Source organism: Populus nigra, chromosome 4 (genome assembly GCF_951802175.1).
Source record: "Populus nigra chromosome 4, ddPopNigr1.1, whole genome shotgun sequence".
Lineage (NCBI taxonomy): Eukaryota > Viridiplantae > Streptophyta > Magnoliopsida > Malpighiales > Salicaceae > Populus > Populus nigra.
The window spans coordinates 3,085,108-3,104,350 of record NC_084855.1 but is presented as its reverse complement, the minus strand read 5'-3'; the positions used below and the strand labels follow the sequence as shown (position 1 = coordinate 3,104,350).

At 33.7% G+C, this 19,243-nt stretch overlaps 3 protein-coding genes across 5 annotated transcripts; 2 read left to right on the top strand and 1 right to left on the bottom strand.

Moving 5' to 3' along the window:
* The first annotated feature begins 2,626 nt into the window (after nt 1-2,626).
* On the top strand, nt 2,627-4,718 carry LOC133692184 (ammonium transporter 2 member 5-like). Its single transcript, XM_062112932.1, has 3 exons — nt 2,627-3,193; nt 3,293-3,578; nt 3,930-4,718. Exons 1-3 carry the CDS (start codon nt 2,654-2,656, stop codon nt 4,478-4,480), a joined length of 1,377 nt encoding a protein of 458 aa, XP_061968916.1. The 5' UTR covers nt 2,627-2,653; the 3' UTR covers nt 4,481-4,718.
* A 4,875-nt stretch (nt 4,719-9,593) lies between these two features.
* LOC133692187 (guanine nucleotide-binding protein subunit gamma 1) lies at nt 9,594-11,839 on the top strand. The gene is made up of 4 exons (XM_062112936.1): nt 9,594-10,011; nt 11,124-11,176; nt 11,300-11,344; nt 11,442-11,839. Exons 1-4 carry the CDS (start codon nt 9,874-9,876, stop codon nt 11,524-11,526), a joined length of 321 nt encoding a protein of 106 aa, XP_061968920.1. The 5' UTR covers nt 9,594-9,873; the 3' UTR covers nt 11,527-11,839.
* A 1,014-nt stretch (nt 11,840-12,853) lies between these two features.
* On the bottom strand, nt 12,854-15,734 carry LOC133692180 (uncharacterized). 3 transcript variants are annotated; one of them, XM_062112926.1, is made up of 3 exons: nt 14,867-15,734; nt 14,324-14,748; nt 12,854-13,704 (listed from the first exon to the last, which is right to left on the bottom strand). In XM_062112926.1, exons 2-3 carry the CDS (start codon nt 14,720-14,722, stop codon nt 13,003-13,005), a joined length of 1,101 nt encoding a protein of 366 aa, XP_061968910.1. In that variant the 5' UTR covers nt 14,723-14,748; nt 14,867-15,734; the 3' UTR covers nt 12,854-13,002. The 3 variants fall into 3 exon arrangements, with proteins under 3 accessions (XP_061968910.1, XP_061968911.1, XP_061968912.1); XM_062112927.1 differs by having other exon boundaries at nt 15,465-15,734; XM_062112928.1 differs by having other exon boundaries at nt 15,481-15,734.
* Between the last annotated feature and the right edge of the window lie 3,509 nt (nt 15,735-19,243).

Below are 19,243 nucleotides of genomic sequence, written 5' to 3'. Positions count from 1 at the left end.
TTAGATATATGAAGGATGCTTTTCCTTTCAAGATGAAGGTGGAGATGAAATAAAAATATTTGATGAATTTGGTATAAAAACATATAAAATATCCTATGATTTATTAAACTTTAATACCCATATATAAAATATAAACTTTAATCTAAAGCCCGCTTCTTACAGGATGGAAAATCATCCCTGGAAGCCATGGAGTTGGATATAATGATTAGGATGAGCTAGCAATTATCTGTTTGTTCGGACAGAAGTAAATTTACCTAAATCTAATTTCTAAAAAATATTAATTTCAATCTTGAAAAACGTATCGTTGAATTGTAAATTAAGAGGTGGAGCGAAACATATGAAGAAAGGATCGGTTGTTTTTTATATGCATATCGTTATAATCTTGAAATTTTTGATATAATTATCTATATAATATAAGATTAAGAGTGTGGGAAAAAAAAAGAAACAAGTAAGATAAAAATAATTAAATATCATTAAATAAACATTTAATATGATTTTAAGGGGAAAAAAAAGTATAAATTCACCGTTCTTACTTCAATAAATTTAATCTAATAAAAGAGATTCGAAAGTTTTCAAAACTCGAGGGAAATACTCAAACAATAAGGGGCAAAAAAAAGGTAAGGGGCTGAGGTGGGCTGACTCGCGTGCCAGGCTTGCACTCATAAGCTTCAATAAGGTTGGGTCAGGTGTTTCAAGCTCGGCCTCGAGAACAGATGAAAAAAAGGCATTCCATGCCTAACGACGCGTCTTGTTTGTCTTTTTCACCGGTGAGTTTCCATCACTTGAAAAGGAAGCCAGCCACAAGTTGTTAGATTTTTTACACCAAAAGTGGTTTTTGATGCCTTTTCAGCTAGAAAAACACAACGCGATCATCCATAAGAATAGATCCATTTTTAATTTCAAGATTCAATTTTTCATGGATAGCATTTTTAAATACGTTAAGTTGTTTTATTTTTTATTTTTTTGAATTATAAGTCTAGTAGTCAAGGTTTTCATAGGACAATTGGGGTTTTTTTTATCATAAAAATAAATTTTTAATTTAAAAAAAAATAAATTATTGATGGATAAATATATTTTATATATGTTTATTATTATTATTTTTTGCTTAAACCCATATTTAAAAGAGTTCAAGATAAGATAATAATAACCTAATATATATATAGACTTGATAAATATTAATATAATGAGTTGTTAGAACCAATATCACTAAGCTTAACTACACATTTAATCTAGATAATGACAAGTTGTTATATTCAACATTGTAATTCTTCGATCTGTTGTAATGATATTTTCTCTGAATCTATAAATTTTAAATATTTGAAACGAAAAACCTATCCATCAACCTCCATGTTTACTCATTAAAAATACAAAGGCCTTCGCCTGGATAAGGGCAAGGCAGCAACACACTCAAGCAAATTTACGTCTATATGTTGTTTTATTGAATTGTTTCTCTATCATTTGCCATCTCGATTGAAACTCGTAAACTGAGATCCAATATCCTTGATTTATGAGGTTTCCTTCAGAATAAATGGCAGATGCTCGAGGAATCTTTCTTGTTGCTGCTGCTAAATACACAGGCACACATATTTGATAGTTTTTTGCTGGCGCAAGAGAAATGGAAACAACGTTGCTTGATCAACACCAGCTCGCCATAGAACCTTCATGGACAATATATATTTGATAGGTTCTTGCTGGTGCTACAGAAATTGAAACAACGTAGCTAATTGATCATCCCCAGCTGGCCACAGAACCTTCATGACTTTTAGATTGATAATAACTTTAAAAGCTATTTATTTTTTCATTGTTTACACTAGTTTTTTACATAAAATTGTAGTAAAAAATTGAATTTTTTAAAATATATATTTTATAATTTTTTTAAACCTGATTTTTCCGAAAAAACTACCGCAACTACAGACACAAACTAATTCATCACTGGTGGATTTCACAGCTCTCGATCTGTTGTTTTTTCCTTTCCTACTAAACTCCAAGGCTTGGCACGAATGCGATCAAAGCATTCCACAATGATGATTGGGTTTTAGACGGGTCAGCTGTTCCCTTGTTGTCAATATAATCAGGCCAAAAAGCTGTAAATTTTATAATAATAATAATAACGATATTAGTAACAACAACAACAATAATAACCCATCATTTGTTAACGCATCAAAGAAGCCAATTTATGGCGGGATTTCCTTTGCTGAAACTTATAGCCGTGGGATTCTCCGTTTCTCAAAGAAATGACACCTTGAGCTGTATTCTTTTCTTCTTGTGGCGCCATGACATTACGTGTTTAGCCCTCAGTATGGCAAATTTCATTTTCCAAAAACATTGAAGCCTAGGGCTAACAAGTAACTTAACAGTAGCTGATTAGGCCACAAAAATGGCCACGCATATAAAATATATGGCAAAGTCCAGGCACATTACAGCAAGAACAAGAGCCAATTTCGCCCACTGTTTTCACCTACATGTATATATATGCTCACAGACATAACCTTCTCGAAACCAAATATCACCACACTTTGTGTGCTTCAAAATCCAACACCACCACCTGTCAAAGTGTCTATAGGAGGCGAAAAGCCTTAGTGCAAGACAAAGCTCAGCCCAAATGGCAGAACTTCCACTCAACCTATTGCCCGATGAAGCAAGTCCAGCATGGATGAACAAAGGAGACAACGCGTGGCAACTCACGGCGGCAACTCTTGTGGGTCTTCAAAGTGTACCGGGCCTTGTGATCCTTTATGGCAGTATCGTGAAAAAGAAATGGGCTGTGAACTCGGCATTCATGGCCTTATACGCCTTCGCGTCTGTGCTCGTGTGCTGGGTGGGCTGGGGCTACCAAATGTCATTCGGAGACAAAATGATTCCTTTCCTTGGCAGGCCTGATGTTTCCTTGGACCAAAAGTTTCTTTTGCACCAAGCCTTTCTTGGGTACTTGCCTAATGCGACCATGGTTTATTTCCAGTTTGTGTTTGCTGCGATCACCTTGATTTTGGTTGCTGGGGCGTTGCTGGGAAGGATGAATTTTCATGCATGGATGCTGTTTGTACCACTGTGGCTTACCTTCTCTTACACTATCACTGCTTATAGTATATGGTGCCCAGAAGGTTGGTTAGCTAAGCGAGGGATCATTGATTACTCTGGAGGATATGTCATTCACCTTTCATCCGGCGTTGCTGGTTTTACTGCAGCTTACTGGGTAACTAACTATCATTGGCCACTCTATTGCTCGGTTAAAACTAAAATTAAGAAGTTGTGAGTCCATCTTTATATCATGCTAACAGTTTGTGTGGAACAGGTGGGACCAAGGACAAACAAGGACAGAGAAAGGTTCCCACCAAACAACATTATACTGATGTTGGCAGGTGCTGGGCTGCTGTGGATGGGATGGAGTGGTTTCAACGGCGGTGATCCTTACACTGTCAGTACAGACGCATCTCTGGCCGTTCTTAACACTCATGTCTGCACCGCCACCAGTTTGTTGACCTGGCTCCTTCTTGACATCCTTTTCTTTGGAAAGCCCTCTGTCATTGGAGCCACACAAGGCATGATCACTGGTCTAGTTTGCATCACCCCTGCTGCAGGTAAATCTTCGTTACCCTTGTTTTTGGCCATCATCCCCTGGCAATGAATTTAAAAATTTTCAATGCTTTGTATCCTTTTGTAATCTGGAAGAACCTCTTAAAGGGGCAACTATAACTAGAAACAACTTGGGGACATCGATTTGTCTAACTTTATTAGATAATATTCTCAATATTTAAAGTTTCGATCGGAACAGCCTAGATTCTTTGGATACACGACAAGGTTGTTAAATTTACATGTTTCACACCTCCTCTTGATTAGCTTAATTAAAATTGGCTTAGATGAGTCAACTACATGCACCTTAATTAGCGTTGGACAATTTTATAAAGGTTCAAAAATCTTCCATTGAACAGGAGTGGTGCAAGGTTGGGCTGCAATCCTAATGGGAATAATGTCTGGTAGCATCCCATGGTACACAATGATGGTCCTGCACAAGAAGTTGTGGCTCCTCAAACAAGTCGATGACACCATGGCAGTTTTCCACACCCATGCTGTTGCAGGGAGCTTGGGAGGCATCCTGACTGGCTTCTTTGCGCATCCTAAGCTCAACCGAATCTTTTACTTGGTGCCTGACTGGCAGCACTACATAGGACTTGCCTATGGCCTGCAAATGGGCAGGGCCTCTGCAGGATTCAAGCAAATGGGCATTCAGTTGCTAGGAATTCTCTTTGTGGTTTCTCTTAACGTTTTTGTCACTAGTATTATATGCTTGTTGATTAGGATTGTAGTTCCATTAAGATTGTCTGATGAGGAATTGCAAACCGGTGATGATGCCATCCATGGAGAAGAGGCCTATGCATTGTGGGGTGATGGGGAGAAGTACGAGTCCAGGCACAATTCAGTTTATGGTGTTGAAGAGTTCCCTCAAGATGTACCCAAAGGTGGTCAAGTGGAGATGGCTTGATTTGGCCGTGCTTATCAGCCAAGCACAGAACACGACACTGATAATGTGACAGGGTTCTGTGGGGTTCCAACCTTGAAAGTCTTCCCTCTTTTTTCTCCATGTTGTTGTGTTTTTACATTTCTTTTTTTTTTTCTTTGATGGATTCTTAATTGGGGGTCGAGTGATAAATATGACTTGGATGTACCAATTGCTTCAAATAAGAGCTTGAATGACATGGGATTTCTATCTTCTAGTGATTGATCGTGCATGTATCGCATTTCTTGATTTAGAGTAACCTTAATTTGCAAGATTACTTGAGATTTTCTGCTAAAGTCCAAACACTTAATCTCTCATCAAGACTGTAAAATAGTGTGAATTACAGCACCATTGGAAGTGGGTTATGTTCATTCTTCCTATTGGCATGGAGAATCGGATCCGAGTCCTATGGGAGGATTGAAGCAGGAGGCAATTTACTGATCTTGAGGCTCTATGGACCTTGCAATGGCATGTGCCATATCGAGGAAATGAATAAAAAAAGCAAAACAGAAAAGGACAGCATTGAAAGGCACTTTGCTGGCCGAATGAGGTTAGTTCCGTCTGTCGCTCGAAAAAGTAAGGCACTTTGCCAAGTGTGGAGGACGGAAGACCTATCAAGAAAGACAATTTTGGCAAGAGGCATCTTTGTGGTGGCGGTGGCCGCCACCAATGTGCATGTTAATTAATCAAATTAAAAAAATTAAAATAATTCTTAGTTGGCCACCTAATATGGAAATCTTACATGTCTTGTTTGAAATTCAACAAAGAACAATTTTCTATATATATTTTAATTGTCTACATGTTTATATAAATTTCAAAGAAGGGATGTTTTCAAAGTTGCCAGAAAATTGACAGTGACATCAATGTCAAAAACAAAACAAAAAAACACAACTTATAATTAAGAGGTTTTTTGAGATTTTCATATTTTTCCCGGAGTAGAATTAAAAAATAGCCCTTGGGGTTAATTTTTGATAAATAAATAAAAATTGTTGCATGTGCTAAAAAGCAAAAAATACTCGTGTTTTTTGAGCAGTGTGTATAATTCTTCCTAGTAGCTGTTGGTCGCTTTTCAAAATGGAGTTTGCAGCATCGTGCTATCTCCACATGATGAGTTGGTGTGTGTCAACTTCTATGACATGATGGAGTTTTGATGATAATTTTTTTTCTTCCTTTTTATTTCTCTCTTCAACACCTCAAAAGGTATATTGACCTTGCAAAATTGCTAAGTGATCCTCAATCTTTTAATTGTATTGAGTTTGATTTATTTGTTTTTTAATTTCATCCCTTGTTATTTATTTTTTTTTTATCAAATTCAATCCTCTTTTGTTTGATTCTTTTTTATTTTGCTTTTATTTTTTTCTGATTGGATTTTATTTTTTGATTTAATCCATAATTATTTGATTTTAATTCAATTTTTTTTATTGAATTTGATCCCTTATTCTTATGATTGCAAATCTTTTTATTTTCAGTTCTTTTCTTGATTATTTTTTATTTTTTTACAATTTCATCCCTCATTGAGTTTCCATATCATATTTGGTGTTTTTTTTCCATGCTTTTGAAACTCGACCCGAGAGTCAACCTCCGTCATGTTCTAGGTCATTGGTTAGGTCGAATGACTAAGGCTATCGGAATCAATCGAATTTTTTATTATGCAAGAAGTTAAAATGATATTATTTTGATAAAAAAAAATAATAACAAAAAAATTGTTGGATTTTGACATAATTTTTCTCTGGCTAATCACTTGATTTTTTATTCGGCTAAAAAATAAAAATGGTATTATTTTGATAACGAAAAAGGAAAAAGAAAAAAATCAATTATAATTATCTTTCTTTTGATTGATTTTTCTTTATTTTAAATTTTTTTCTTTAGATTTGTTTTCAGCTTCATCTTTTTTATTATATATATATATATGGTACTCATTCTCTTGATTATTTATTTTCATCCTTTTCTTGTTTTTTTTCTTTTCATTTTGTCTCTCAATATTTTTTTTATATTTTTTTTATTTCTAGATTTAGTCCTTATTTTTTTAATTACTCTTTTTTATCCTTTTTTTATTTTGTTTTTTCTTCAATTTTGTCCCTCGATATTTTATTTTATTTTTTTATTTTTATACAATTTTGGTTCTTATTCTTTTAATTGCTTGTTTTTATCCTTTTATTTTATTTCATTAGTTTCTATATCAGATTAGGTTTGCATTATTAATAATTTAATTTTAATTTTTTTTAATGGTTAAAATTTTTTGTTCAATTTGTTTTTTAGTTTTTTGTATGATTATTTTAGCCTCATGACCAAAATTACTAGTTTTGAAAATTAGCCTGATTTAACTTTAGTTTTTTTTTATTTCATCATTTGATATTAGGCTATTGGGTATTAAGTTTTTTTTTCTGAGGTTATCTTGGATGATGGGTTAGTTAAATTAATTCGAGTTCACTAAAATTATTATTGTTAGAATATTTTTTTATGTTAAAAAAATTAACTCAATCCCATGGCATAGCATAGGCAAAAAAATAAATCTAGTAGGTTCTTTATTTGCTAGTGGGTGAACTCATAGCACTACAAACATTTTAATATATGCATGTATTAAAGGACCTACGCGTTGAATAAAATATAGAATGCAAAATATTTTTTTTTTGAAATATAAGTTAAAATAATAACCGAGTGCATCACCCTTTGAAATTACGAGCACGCTTGGCTCCATTATGGTTCGTTATGAGAAAACATAAGATTACAAATATTAAATTATTAGATTATAATTATAAAATAACGTGTTTTTTGGCTGGAAGTAAAATCATTAACTATTTGATAGTCAAATTGTTATGATATTATAATTAAAATTCCTACTAAAGAAGTAATTTAACATTAATTTTTAAGAAATTAAATTAAATTAGTACTTGAAAAATTGAATTTATTTTTGATAATTTTTTTAAATAATGCCATGGAGATATCTTAACAAACTTTTATTTGAAAGGAGTAAAAATATATATAAAAAAACGAGTCGTCATCTAATTTTATGATTACTGGAAATTCTAACTAATTTTTAGAGAATTTTTAATAAATAGTTGATTGCGCTAAAAAAATTCATCCTAAAACATCATATTTAAAATAAATTACATTGTTATTTAATTTTAATAATAAAATTATCTATTGTTCATATATGCTAATATTCACCTAAACTATATATATATATATAAGAAATCTTGAATAAATACAAATTTTGAATTTTTATTCCTAAAATGGACTGATTAATATATTCAATAAATTATCACATGGTAAACATTTATGTCCAAAATGGAGACAATAAATGCAAGGTGAAGTTGCTCATAGTAGTAATCCAAGGATAATAATGCAAGGGTAATTCAAATCGATAAAAGAACAATTAGATCTCAAATCTTCGAATGACTCACCCTCTAAAAACAAGTGTAAAGTACAATTTGAAAGTTCAATTTTTCTTGAAAGACTACGTAAAACTAAGCCATGGAGAATAAAGAAAAAGCTCAAGTCGGACAAAACTAGATCAATTTCTTGAAAGATGAAATGATTTGGTCAACTAGCTTGCTTGGACTAACTCTTGGAAGACAACAACATAGTGAAACATGTACATCATAGCTCACATTGATGATGTCTTTCTCTTTCTCTTATATTTTCGTTGAAACAAAGTCTTTAATGTTTTTTCCATATTGTCCCACCAAATATCCCTAACCAATATAATATTAAACAATCAAATTAAAAAATAATTAATTTAAAAATAATATAAAAAAAACCAAATCCAACTTGGTCTAATCTCTTAAATCCATGATACGGGTCATGACAGATTAAACCAAAAAAGGCAAAACCATAAAAATCATAAAGTCAAGTTATCAATAAACCAAATAATAAGGAGTAAAGTTGAAAAACAATCAACAAAATAGGATTGAAAAGAATAAGGATCAAAATTGATATAAAAATAAAATGAAATCAAATTATAAGGAATGTAATTGAAAAAGAAAATAATCAAGAAAAGTATAAGAAAAAACCAAATAATAATAAAAAAAATGATGACCAAATTTGATAAAAAAAATCAAATGTCAAAAGATAAAATTAAAAAAATTAATTAATTAATTTTAATACAATAAAAAAATAAGGATAAAATATAATAAAATTAACAAATGACCACGCTTTTATGAATTTTTGCAAGTATAACACGTGTTTCAACTTTCAAGGGTGGAGAGAGAGAAAGAGAAGGAGAAGAAAAATCATTGTAGGAGCTACACCGTGTAGGGGGAGGCAACATACATCTTACCACCATGAAAAAGGACAGCTTGACACTTTGAACATCACAACAAAATATTGGTGTTTGGTTATTGGAAGGTGCTACAAGTGCTGCTCAAATAACGTGTGCACCTCCCACTTGTTAAAGGGTGCATTGCACGAAATATTAATTTTTTATTAAAAATAATATTATATTTGTATTAAAAATATTAAATGTCCCAAGTTAACTTGCCAATTATAAAAAAAATCTATATGAGATAATGAAAATGACATTTACCTTAACTTTAAGAAATTTTAATTTGAAAGATGATTTGAGTATCTTAATATGTAAAAAATCTTGAAATGCTTGAAAAGCCCCTCTTCTTAAATTCAATTAACTTAGCTTTCAAGGGTAGTTTAATAATTTTATTGGACAGCTAAAAAGTGAAAATCCTATATATATATTGAACTTTGAAATGATAATTTAATCTAGTGGAAAAGATCATTTTACCTCTCTAACTAATAACTAAGTGATGAGTTTCGTGTTATCAAGGGTAAAATAATAATTTTAATGTGTGAATTTATAGTGAAATAATGATTGATTTTAGTTTTTTATTTAATTAATTAGATTAATATTGTATGAACTCATCATATTACTATTGATGGAGGGACCATATCATAGACATAACATAAAGTATAGAGATCTAATCAATACCATAAAAAGAAAAAGAAAAGGAAAATAAAGGAAAGGAAAGGAAAGTAGAAGGTCTCAATAAAATAAATTCAAGGAGTAAAGGGACTAATATGGAATTGGGTGGTGAAAGTAAAAAAATCATTTTGAGGCAAAAGTAAAGCAGCTTTCAAAGGAAAGAAGAAAAAAAGTCGCTGTATTTTCTGCCCTCTCAAAAAAGAAATAAAATAAAAACAGCCAGAGCCTCGAGGAGGTGGACTCCCCTACCATAAAGAAAAGTCGAAGAATCGGAGGGACATTTTCTCTGCCTTCTGTTTGGCTGTAGATCAATCTACAGGGTTGTATTAACAGATTCTTGTTTTCAATTTAATGCGGTGAAGTGGGATATTTCGAAATACAAGAAAAAAGAGAAAGGAGTGATATTTGAGGTGTGGGAACTTAACTGTTGCCGGAAAAAGAAATGGAGTCTGAAACGGCTTCGTCGGTTGATGAACAAGTTGGTGGTGGTGGAGGAGCGTCAGTGGTAGCTGATACGAGAGGAAAGCACCGGATTCTTGCAGAGCTGAAGCGCGTGGAGCAAGAAATGAAGTTTTTGGAGGTCGGTTTCGATTTCTGTCATTTTTCTGCCTTTTGTTTTTGGATGGACATAATAAATGTCAGAGCGAGCCTATGAGAAGTGCCTTTTAGGTTTGTTTTATAGGAAAAATATTGTTCGTTATGAATGTTGCTGCGTCCTTAGCTTATTCTATCTTAGATCACTGGAAATGATGCGAAAGACGATGCTTAGATTATTTCCTTTTTTTAGCATGTAAGACCGTTGACTGGACATTGGCTTAGGTTTATGCTTAATGTATTGACTGGGTCTGGACTGGACATTGGCATCGAAAAAGGTTTTGGCTTTGATTGAATTGCATGAAAAGGGAGGTATGAGGGATCGCTGGGAACTTTGGAGTAAGCTAGACGATTGTATAGGAAAATTGAATCTTTATGGTTAATTCAAGAAATTTGAAATTGAGTTCCTATTGTCAATGCAAGTGGAAAATGTTATGTTATCTAAATTAGCAGAGCTTAATATGTTGCGATTTTTCGTGCGGGACTGAAAGTCACCTCAAAGTATGGAATTTATTGTGTAGAAAATGGACTCATGGAAAAATTAAAGAATGCAGGGCGTAATTGTTATACTTGTTATGCTAAATTCATTATTTGTATACCGTAAAAATAGCTATTGAGCTTTGGCTCTTAGGTTAGGAAGAGTTTAGTCCTTCAGCTGCTTGTAGTACGGGTTTGAAGCATTTCTGTTATATACTTGTAGCTAGTTACAACTGTTTGCTTATGATTAAGTACCCCCATTGACATTGTGGATCTTTGGAGAATTTGAAAAGGCGATAAAAGATTAACATGTCTCTGAAAATCACTATCTAGCTACAGGTTTATGCATTTACTCTTGACTATATTTCTTGAATCAAAGACAACTTCTTTTCACCTGGTATATTAGGGTTTCCCACTGTCTTGATGTGGAGGTTATCAGTACGGGTTGAGCTTGCTCCACACCCAAAAGTTTTTTTCCAAACCATGTTGTGCAAATCAATGTGGGTGCATTATCATCTCCATTTCTTCTTTTTTATACAAGTTATGCGTCATTGGCATGGACTCAGTGTTGGAGTGTATTCTGGATTCATCTTATTTTGTTGTTTCATCAACTTTTTTTAGGAAGAGTTGGAGGAGCTTGAGAAAACAGATAATTTATCAATTGTGTGTGAAGAGTAAGTATAACAAATGATTTTCATTTTCAAAACTAAGGGATCTGCTCAATAGCTCCCCAGCCTCTTCTCCAAGTTTTAAAGAATTTTACTAGGATTGAAACACGTTGTATTGTTGCTCCTCAGGTTGCTGCGCAATGTTGAGAACATACCTGATCCCCTACTCTCACTGTAACTTCTCTAACAACTCAAATATGCCCTCTTGTTTTCCTAATATGACCTATCATTATCGCCCATCATGCTCATTCATTGGTTTCTTCCATTACAGAACAAATGGCCCGGCAAACCCCTTGTGGGATCGATGGTTTGAGGGGCCCCAGGATTCACAAGGTTGCAGGTGCAGTATACTCTGATTTGAAGCACTCTTAACATTTGTTGCTGGAAGCTTCAAGACATGTTATCTAACAGATCTAGGAAAATATGAAAGCACTTTTATTTCTTTAGCGAATGGTTATTGAATTTTTGCACTGCAATAGTGAAGCTTTGGGTTATGATAAAATTGTAAATCAAGTCATTTTCCAGAGATTCTCCGTCTCTTGAGTAGGTGAAAGTGGTATCCTCCCATCCAGCAAGCTGAAAATGTTACTTCAGTGGTTATTTTTATTCTTTGACAAATTCTTAATAGCTATTGAGAATCATTGAAGGGATTTTTTGCATTTCCAGAAAGCGGTTGGCTGGCTGTACAGTAGTCACTTCGTTTAATAGAATGCGTTAATGAGAAGAGGCATTGCAAGACTATATATAAACCGGTATTTGCGTTTTCACCCTATGTTATTTAGGAAGTCTGCTGCAACTCAATTCTGCATGTGAATAAATGTGAGTTCCTCATGAGAAATCCAACCATTTTCAAAAACTAAATAGCCTCTAATATTCCTTTGAAGCGAGATTGACTCGAGGGGTTCCATGAGTTCTTCACACCGAGTCAGAAATGGAGGTCGTTGTTGTTTTAAAGCAGCGGTTGGGACACTATTGATTTTAGTAGACCAAAAAATCCTAATAGGCCTAAATCCGATGTTGAATCAGGCTGATACAGAGGCACATTCCATATACGATGGATCTTATATCACTTCAAAAGAGACTGCTGTTGTAGAACTGATTGCACCGGGACTTCCAGACACTTAACGTAGGATAGATTGATGTTGCAGAAACCAACTTGCTTTTGTTTGATTTTCATTTCAAGAAGCAGAACCTAAAACACGCCACAATTTTCATAACTGGTCACCAATTGCAGGCAAAATCCTCCTACCCATCTTATAAAAGCCCTCACCTGTGATAAAACCACAGGCTGAGCTGTGTAGTCTTGATGCCTGATGAAAATGAGAAAGCATGATGCTTGGAAGGAACTTCATATGTGCAAGGCAAGCTCTATGCATCGAATGTAATATGGAAGCAAGCTTAATTTTGACTCGACCAAAACATTCTTTTTGTACAAATAACCTCATCTAGAGGGGCTGCTAAATTCCATCAGCACGTACAAGACAAGGATTTCTATCACTACCGACCTTCAGGAATGGAAACTACAATACTTCAGAACTACATGGATATACAATCAGAAGTTTCAACGACACCACCAGCTATTAAAAATGTGTTTGTTTTTGAATTTTTTTAAAAAAAATTAATTTTTTTATGATTTTAAATTATTTTAATATGCTACTATTATTAAAAATAAATTTTAAAAAATAAAAAAAAAATTATTTTAATACATTTCCAAAAAAAAAACAATCACCACCACAATCCCAAACTACAAGTAGTTTGACATCCACAGGAACCAATCTCAGAGTTATCTATGGGTAGACATACAAAGAAAGAATTCTAGGGGAAGAAGAAGATTACAGGACTTGGGTAGACAATAACTGCCTCACATGGAGTAGATGTTCCTCATCTGAAATATTAAGGGACAGGCGAAGATTTGTCAGAAGCGACTCTTGCTCCCAACTTAAAGGACCTGAAGCATACAATGCCTGCACAGTGGACCTATAAGCGTGAAACTCTAGTTCATGGATTTCAGCACCTTGCTTTTGTTCAAAACAAGGAGTTAAACGCTTGATGACAGAAAAGGAAAGAAATGATGATTCGGCATCTGAGTTGTGGGATGTATTATCCAATGGTTTTTGGAATTTATGACTGGAGGAATACACAGAGCCATTGGATCTACAACTAGCAACAGAACTTATAAGGTTGCTATCTTCAGTCAAACGAGGCTTGGGAGAAGTAAATAACCACTCAGTAGTTGCTTTTACCACCTTGGCATTCATCTCGCTAGATCCCTTAAATTTCTCATCCACTCTTAATTTTTCTGCAGATATGCTGTCTTCCCGCTTAAACAAAGGAAGATTCCTCGCAAGTTGCTTGTGACATCCTCCCACACAAGAAATCAGGTCCTTGGAAGATCTTTCGAGATGCTGATGGTCAAGACCCTTTTTGATGTTATTGTGTCCATCCTTGAGGTGTTTCTGTCCATCTTTCTCTCGTAAGCATGGCTTTGGCTTATTTCCTGTACAATTTTTGGTATATTCTTTATTGTGGGCAACCTGCAATTGAAGTTACTCAGATATCAGTAACAGTTTCTCCTACAAAATTTGTCAGAGACTTTTACCATTAGGACTAAAAGAATAAAGTGACCCAAATCTCTTCAAAATAAATCGTAACTGGTCTCATACGAGCGTTTGAATTCACAGCAGAGGAAAACAAAATGCAAACTAAAAGCAAACAAAGACTTCTATCAAGAGCAGCATGACAACTTGGTTCACCGAAGAAGACTTCAGGCTGTATGGAAGTGAATGGCTGGAAAATACATGGATTTAACACAGAAATAAACTGGTTATATGAGACATTGCAGTGAAAGAATACGTCAAGACCAAAAGATGGCTTCATAAAGTCAGAAGACGCATGTTTACAAGCAGAAGCACTCGTGCTAAATGGTCTCATACGGGAAAGGTAAGAAAAGCTTACCATTAAACTGATCTCTCGAGAACTTTTGCATGCAATGAAATTAAAAGGAGAATGTCAACCTTTCAGTTTGCAGATCAAAATGCAGTATACAATCTCAAAGTATGTTAAACTAGCATTTATCCATGGGGGGAGACGGGTTTATGAAAAAAATGGAGAGGGCTAGTAAAAAACCAAAGCATAAGCAGGGAAAAAAAATACCTTCCCTATCACCGACCAATTATTGCTACGCCAGGCCTGCTGAATCCTTATATTCGATTCATGAAATTCTTTAAGTTGGATGGACCCAAACAGTCTCACAACAAAAAGGTTATTCTTCAACACCTTCGCAATTTTACCTTCTCTCCAACATTGAAAATCAAATATCTCAGCAGCATCACCAACAATCCATCTTTTCCTCTTTTTATGAGGAGGCTGAGGCCTGACATCCTCCTTGTGCACCTTCTCCATGACTGGCTCTCCGTTGTTGTCTGAAAGTGATTCATACCTAATCTTACAATAATTGCCACGGGCTGAAACTACACTGGCGGGAAACCATGAGCCACATGACTCGTGTTCTCTTCTTACAACCTCCACCAGATTCCCTTTTTTAAACTTCATGTTTCAAGAGTCTCCCGAGCTTGAACCTGAGAAAACAAACATTCACTTCAGCAAAAACAATAATTAGAGTTGTATCCACACGCCATCTTTTAATATCATTACAAGAATGAACAGGAAGAAAATTATACAAGACTCCTCCCAAACCTGCCAATAAACACTCAAAAATCCCATTTTGTTGCAGCAGATCGATGATATAAAGGATCAGATCAGTAAAGCAGGATACAATCTTAAGCATTGGCAGATCAAGCATACAAAGTGTTAGAGTTAAGATCTGAATCCCAATATATCATTTTCACCAAAAAAAGCATCATTTAAATTTTGGTCATCTATGGACATCAATCAACAGAGACACAAACATAAGAATCACCAAACCTTCAACAATACAAGATATATTCATCAAACTTTGGAGGGATTACAACAAAAGATTCATGCTTTAAAAACTTAACAGCCATCATATTATGCTTTACATCAGACCAGTTCTCTTGACTTTTAATTAACGTTGTCAAACATGTATTGGACAAAATCAGCACTAGAAATATGTCACAACCAAAAAAAAACCATTTTCTTTATTGAAAAAAAAAATCGACTCCTGCCCAGAAGATTTATTAAAATCTTTAAACTACGACTGACTGGAAAACTTTGGACTGAAAACAAAAACAAAAACAAATAAAACCATTCAAGCAAGAATAAAAAAAGTAATTATGCTCAAGAAAAGAAGAAAATAATCAAGAAAAGAAAATACTGAAGGTGGCCTGAACTGGGAATAACAATTGCAAAAGAACAGAAACACGGCTTTGTTGGGCTGAGGCTCATAACCACATCTCTACGCAGATTGGCTGGCTCTATGTTCCCAGCCTTCTTCATTGTTTGAAAAACTTTTCCGGTATGGATTAGCTCATTTGATAGTAGCTTAAAACCGCTTTCACGCTTAGTATTATCAACTATTTTGTCACACTTTAGCAATTTCATTGGACCGTTGTTCCTTAGTTTTTCCTCTCACCCTCTAATTATTTGTGCACCATGAGTTTTTTTTTTTTGTCAGAATATTTTCTATTTAGCGTGCAATTACTGAGGCTAGGAACTCTCTACGCTGTTACCTTCAATTAGGCACTACATTTATTGAGAAATTATTTTTCATATCCTATTACTATATTCCGCGTTAATTAATTAATTAATTAATTATATAACAATTAACGCATTCAATGTTTAATAAATAAAATAAAACCCCTCCCCTCTAAAAATTTTATTTTTTAATTTATTTTTAGTTCATGTAAATTTAAATTTAAATTAACCACGGTCGTTTAGTGGTTAAATCTGGAATGCTTTTCAATCGCTTATGCTGGGCTGGGCCGGGCCAGCAAAGACGTGACCATTGCGTGATAGCAGGTCCTCGTTGTGATGGGTCGAGCGTGGGGGAAAGCGGTAGTTATAGTTTGGACTCCGGAGTAGGTTGATGTAAGTGTAACAATCTGCTTTTAACTGCTTCACACAGTTCACAAGGTTTTAAAGGGATTCTATTTATTTTCCCTTAACATTTTTATATTTGTTTGGAAATTATTATTATTTTATTTAGTCAATCATAAGCTAGTCCTTGAAGTTTAATGAAACCAAATAATCAATCCCTGATCCATCTTTTTTTCCTTCTTGTATTCAAACCTTGTTTATATATATATATATAACTTAATCATTTCATTCATGTTATATTTTGTCTTGGTTCAATCTTTTTTTTTTAAAAATAAAAATAATGGAGCGGTGAATATAGTATCTGGAAAGGTGAAACTTTTTTTTTTTTATCTAGGAAAGAAGACATTTTTAGAGAAAAAAATAATTAAATTAAAGACTATTTAAATATATTTGAAATTACAGACTAGTCAATTTGTTTTTTTCATAGACTACAATCACATTGCAGTCACTGAGTTATAAATAACTTTATTATTTCAACTTTTTTTTTTTTTTAAATCCAGCCCAAGGCTCTGGTCACAGGTTTTGACCGGGTCACCCGGATCAACCATATTTTTTTTATAAATTAAAACGACGTCGTTTTGGTAAAAAATAAAAACATAGCCAACGAGTCTTGCCGGGTTAACTAGGTTTTTAACATTTTTATTTTTCATAAACCCGACCCGGTTCCAGCCAAGGGGTAGCCGGGTCTTGGACCAGTTGGATTTTAAAACTAAGATATAAACAGTAAATCAGATTAATATATTTGTTTTTATTGCATTTTATCATCTCTATCGCATAGCTTAGTTTGTTAATGCGTGTAAAATGAACATGTTGCGGGTTCGAGCTCCAGCTAAAACGGAGACAATATTATTTTTTTTCATTTCACATACGACCCGCTGTTCATATATATATTTTTTCCTTTAAATAAAAATAGATAGACAAAATGCATAAACCTGGTTTGAAAAATAATATATCAACCTACTTTAGAATTTATTTGAAAATTTAAACCAATCCCACGTCATCATTTAGTTGTTTCGTTAATTAACATATTTAATTTTAAAAAAACATTTTTATACTCGAAGATTTGTTTGGTAATGTGGTTGTGATTGCTTTTCAAATAATATTTTATACTGAAATACATATTAATAATATTTTTTTTATTTTTTAAAATTATTTTTGATATTAACGTATCAAAATAATCAAAAACATACAAAATATATTATATTTTAGAAAAATAAATTTGACTTTTTTTTTAGATCAAGAATGACGTGTACTTCTACAGTTGGGTTGGGTTGATCTATACAGGTACTGTTTTTTGAAAAAGAAGATGGGCTTTTAACAGTGGACTGTGTTCTTCTTGCCTGCATCCATCGGACTGTGCGAAGCCGAAACGAGGACAAAAGGGCCCGAACTGCACTGAATTTTTTGAAGAAGGAAAAAAGTCCAATGAGGGATGCTCGAAGCCTTGAAGTGCGTCCCAATTTCCGAGGGATGATAAGAAGCTCCGGTGATCGTAACTATTCATTTCATCGCAAAATACTCATAACTTACTTTTATCGACTCACAATCTGATAGGAATATAACCATATGCCAAGACCAGCATATGTGCGGGATCTCCAGCAATAACAGTGATAGTGCTGCTTCGTCTATATTTAGAATTGTGGTAATGATGACGGTTTAAAATATTTTTTATTTAAAAAATATTTTTTAATTTTTAAAAAATATTTTTAATATCAATATATTAAAATAATTTTAAAATATAAAAAATAATATTTTTTAACCAAAAATAAACATTTAAATTTGAGAGAATACAATTTACACCACTTTTCCTTAATCAACTTAAACAGTCACCTACTCTAGTATTATTTTTGGACCGAACGAGTACTGGACATTGCAACTGTACACAGCTAAAATCAAATATTCATCACATTGCTGCCTTTGATTAGAGAACCAGTTAATCTTGCATCACCTGCAATGACATGGTCGATAATCACTTTATGGATTTTATCGTCCTCAACTTCAACTTTTGCTCTCCTTTATTGTCAATTTCCCCTCTTTTAAAAGTATAAAGGCAGTGTTTTGCTTGAAAGTATCATGCAACCTTGGAACAACATGACAACATCTAGTTTCGTTTCGATAGAAATCTGGGAAAAAAAAATATTCGCAAAACACAGCTCGTGATGTTAAAGAGCTGAAGTGACCGGCTACTAATCCATGTGAAGCCTATAAATTCTGCCTATATTTATTCCACTAAAAAGAAACGAAAACAAAAGAAAGAAACCGACAACTAGGCAGATTAATTTATATAAGTTTTAATCTGTTCATATATTCCTAAATTCGACGTACCAAATGCAGATTAATTTTGAAATATTGGATCGTTGTCTGTACTGGAGAAAACAACTCATCTCACTTTAGATTATTATTACTAGGAAACTAAAGCTGGCATTACGTCACTAATGCTAGTATATGATTAAAGTGCATCGATTTAATAAATTTTAACCTAAGTTTCATTGGAAGACCTAAAGATTGCTAAATATTTTGTTAACAAATGATCATCATAGGAAGTATCCACAGTGAGTCAGTGACTCCATGTTCCTTGCTTTCTTCAACGAGGCCGTTTTCCCTTGAAAGAATGAAAGTGAGAGAGAGAGGGAAATGGTTCGGGCAGCCATGTGAAGTGAGCATGAATCGATGATAAAGCCCACTACTTTTGGCAGTTCGGCCACGCTTCCCGAGCAAATGGAAACATACACATCCATCCGCATATATAGTTTTTTTTTTTTAATAAACCTGCAACTGTTTTTTTACCATTATAATCACTTTGTAGCATCATCTGGCATTTTGGCCTATGATAGGGAACGAGGGAAAAGAGAGTTCAAATCCTAATCCCTGATCTAGCTACTAGGTCTTGGAGATCGTGAACAAAGGTGAACCCTAATTCTCCACAGATATCCTATTTCACACACACACACACACACACACACACACACACACACACACACACATATATATATATATATATATATATATATATATATATATATATATATATATATATAGGGTCTATTGATCAGGAGG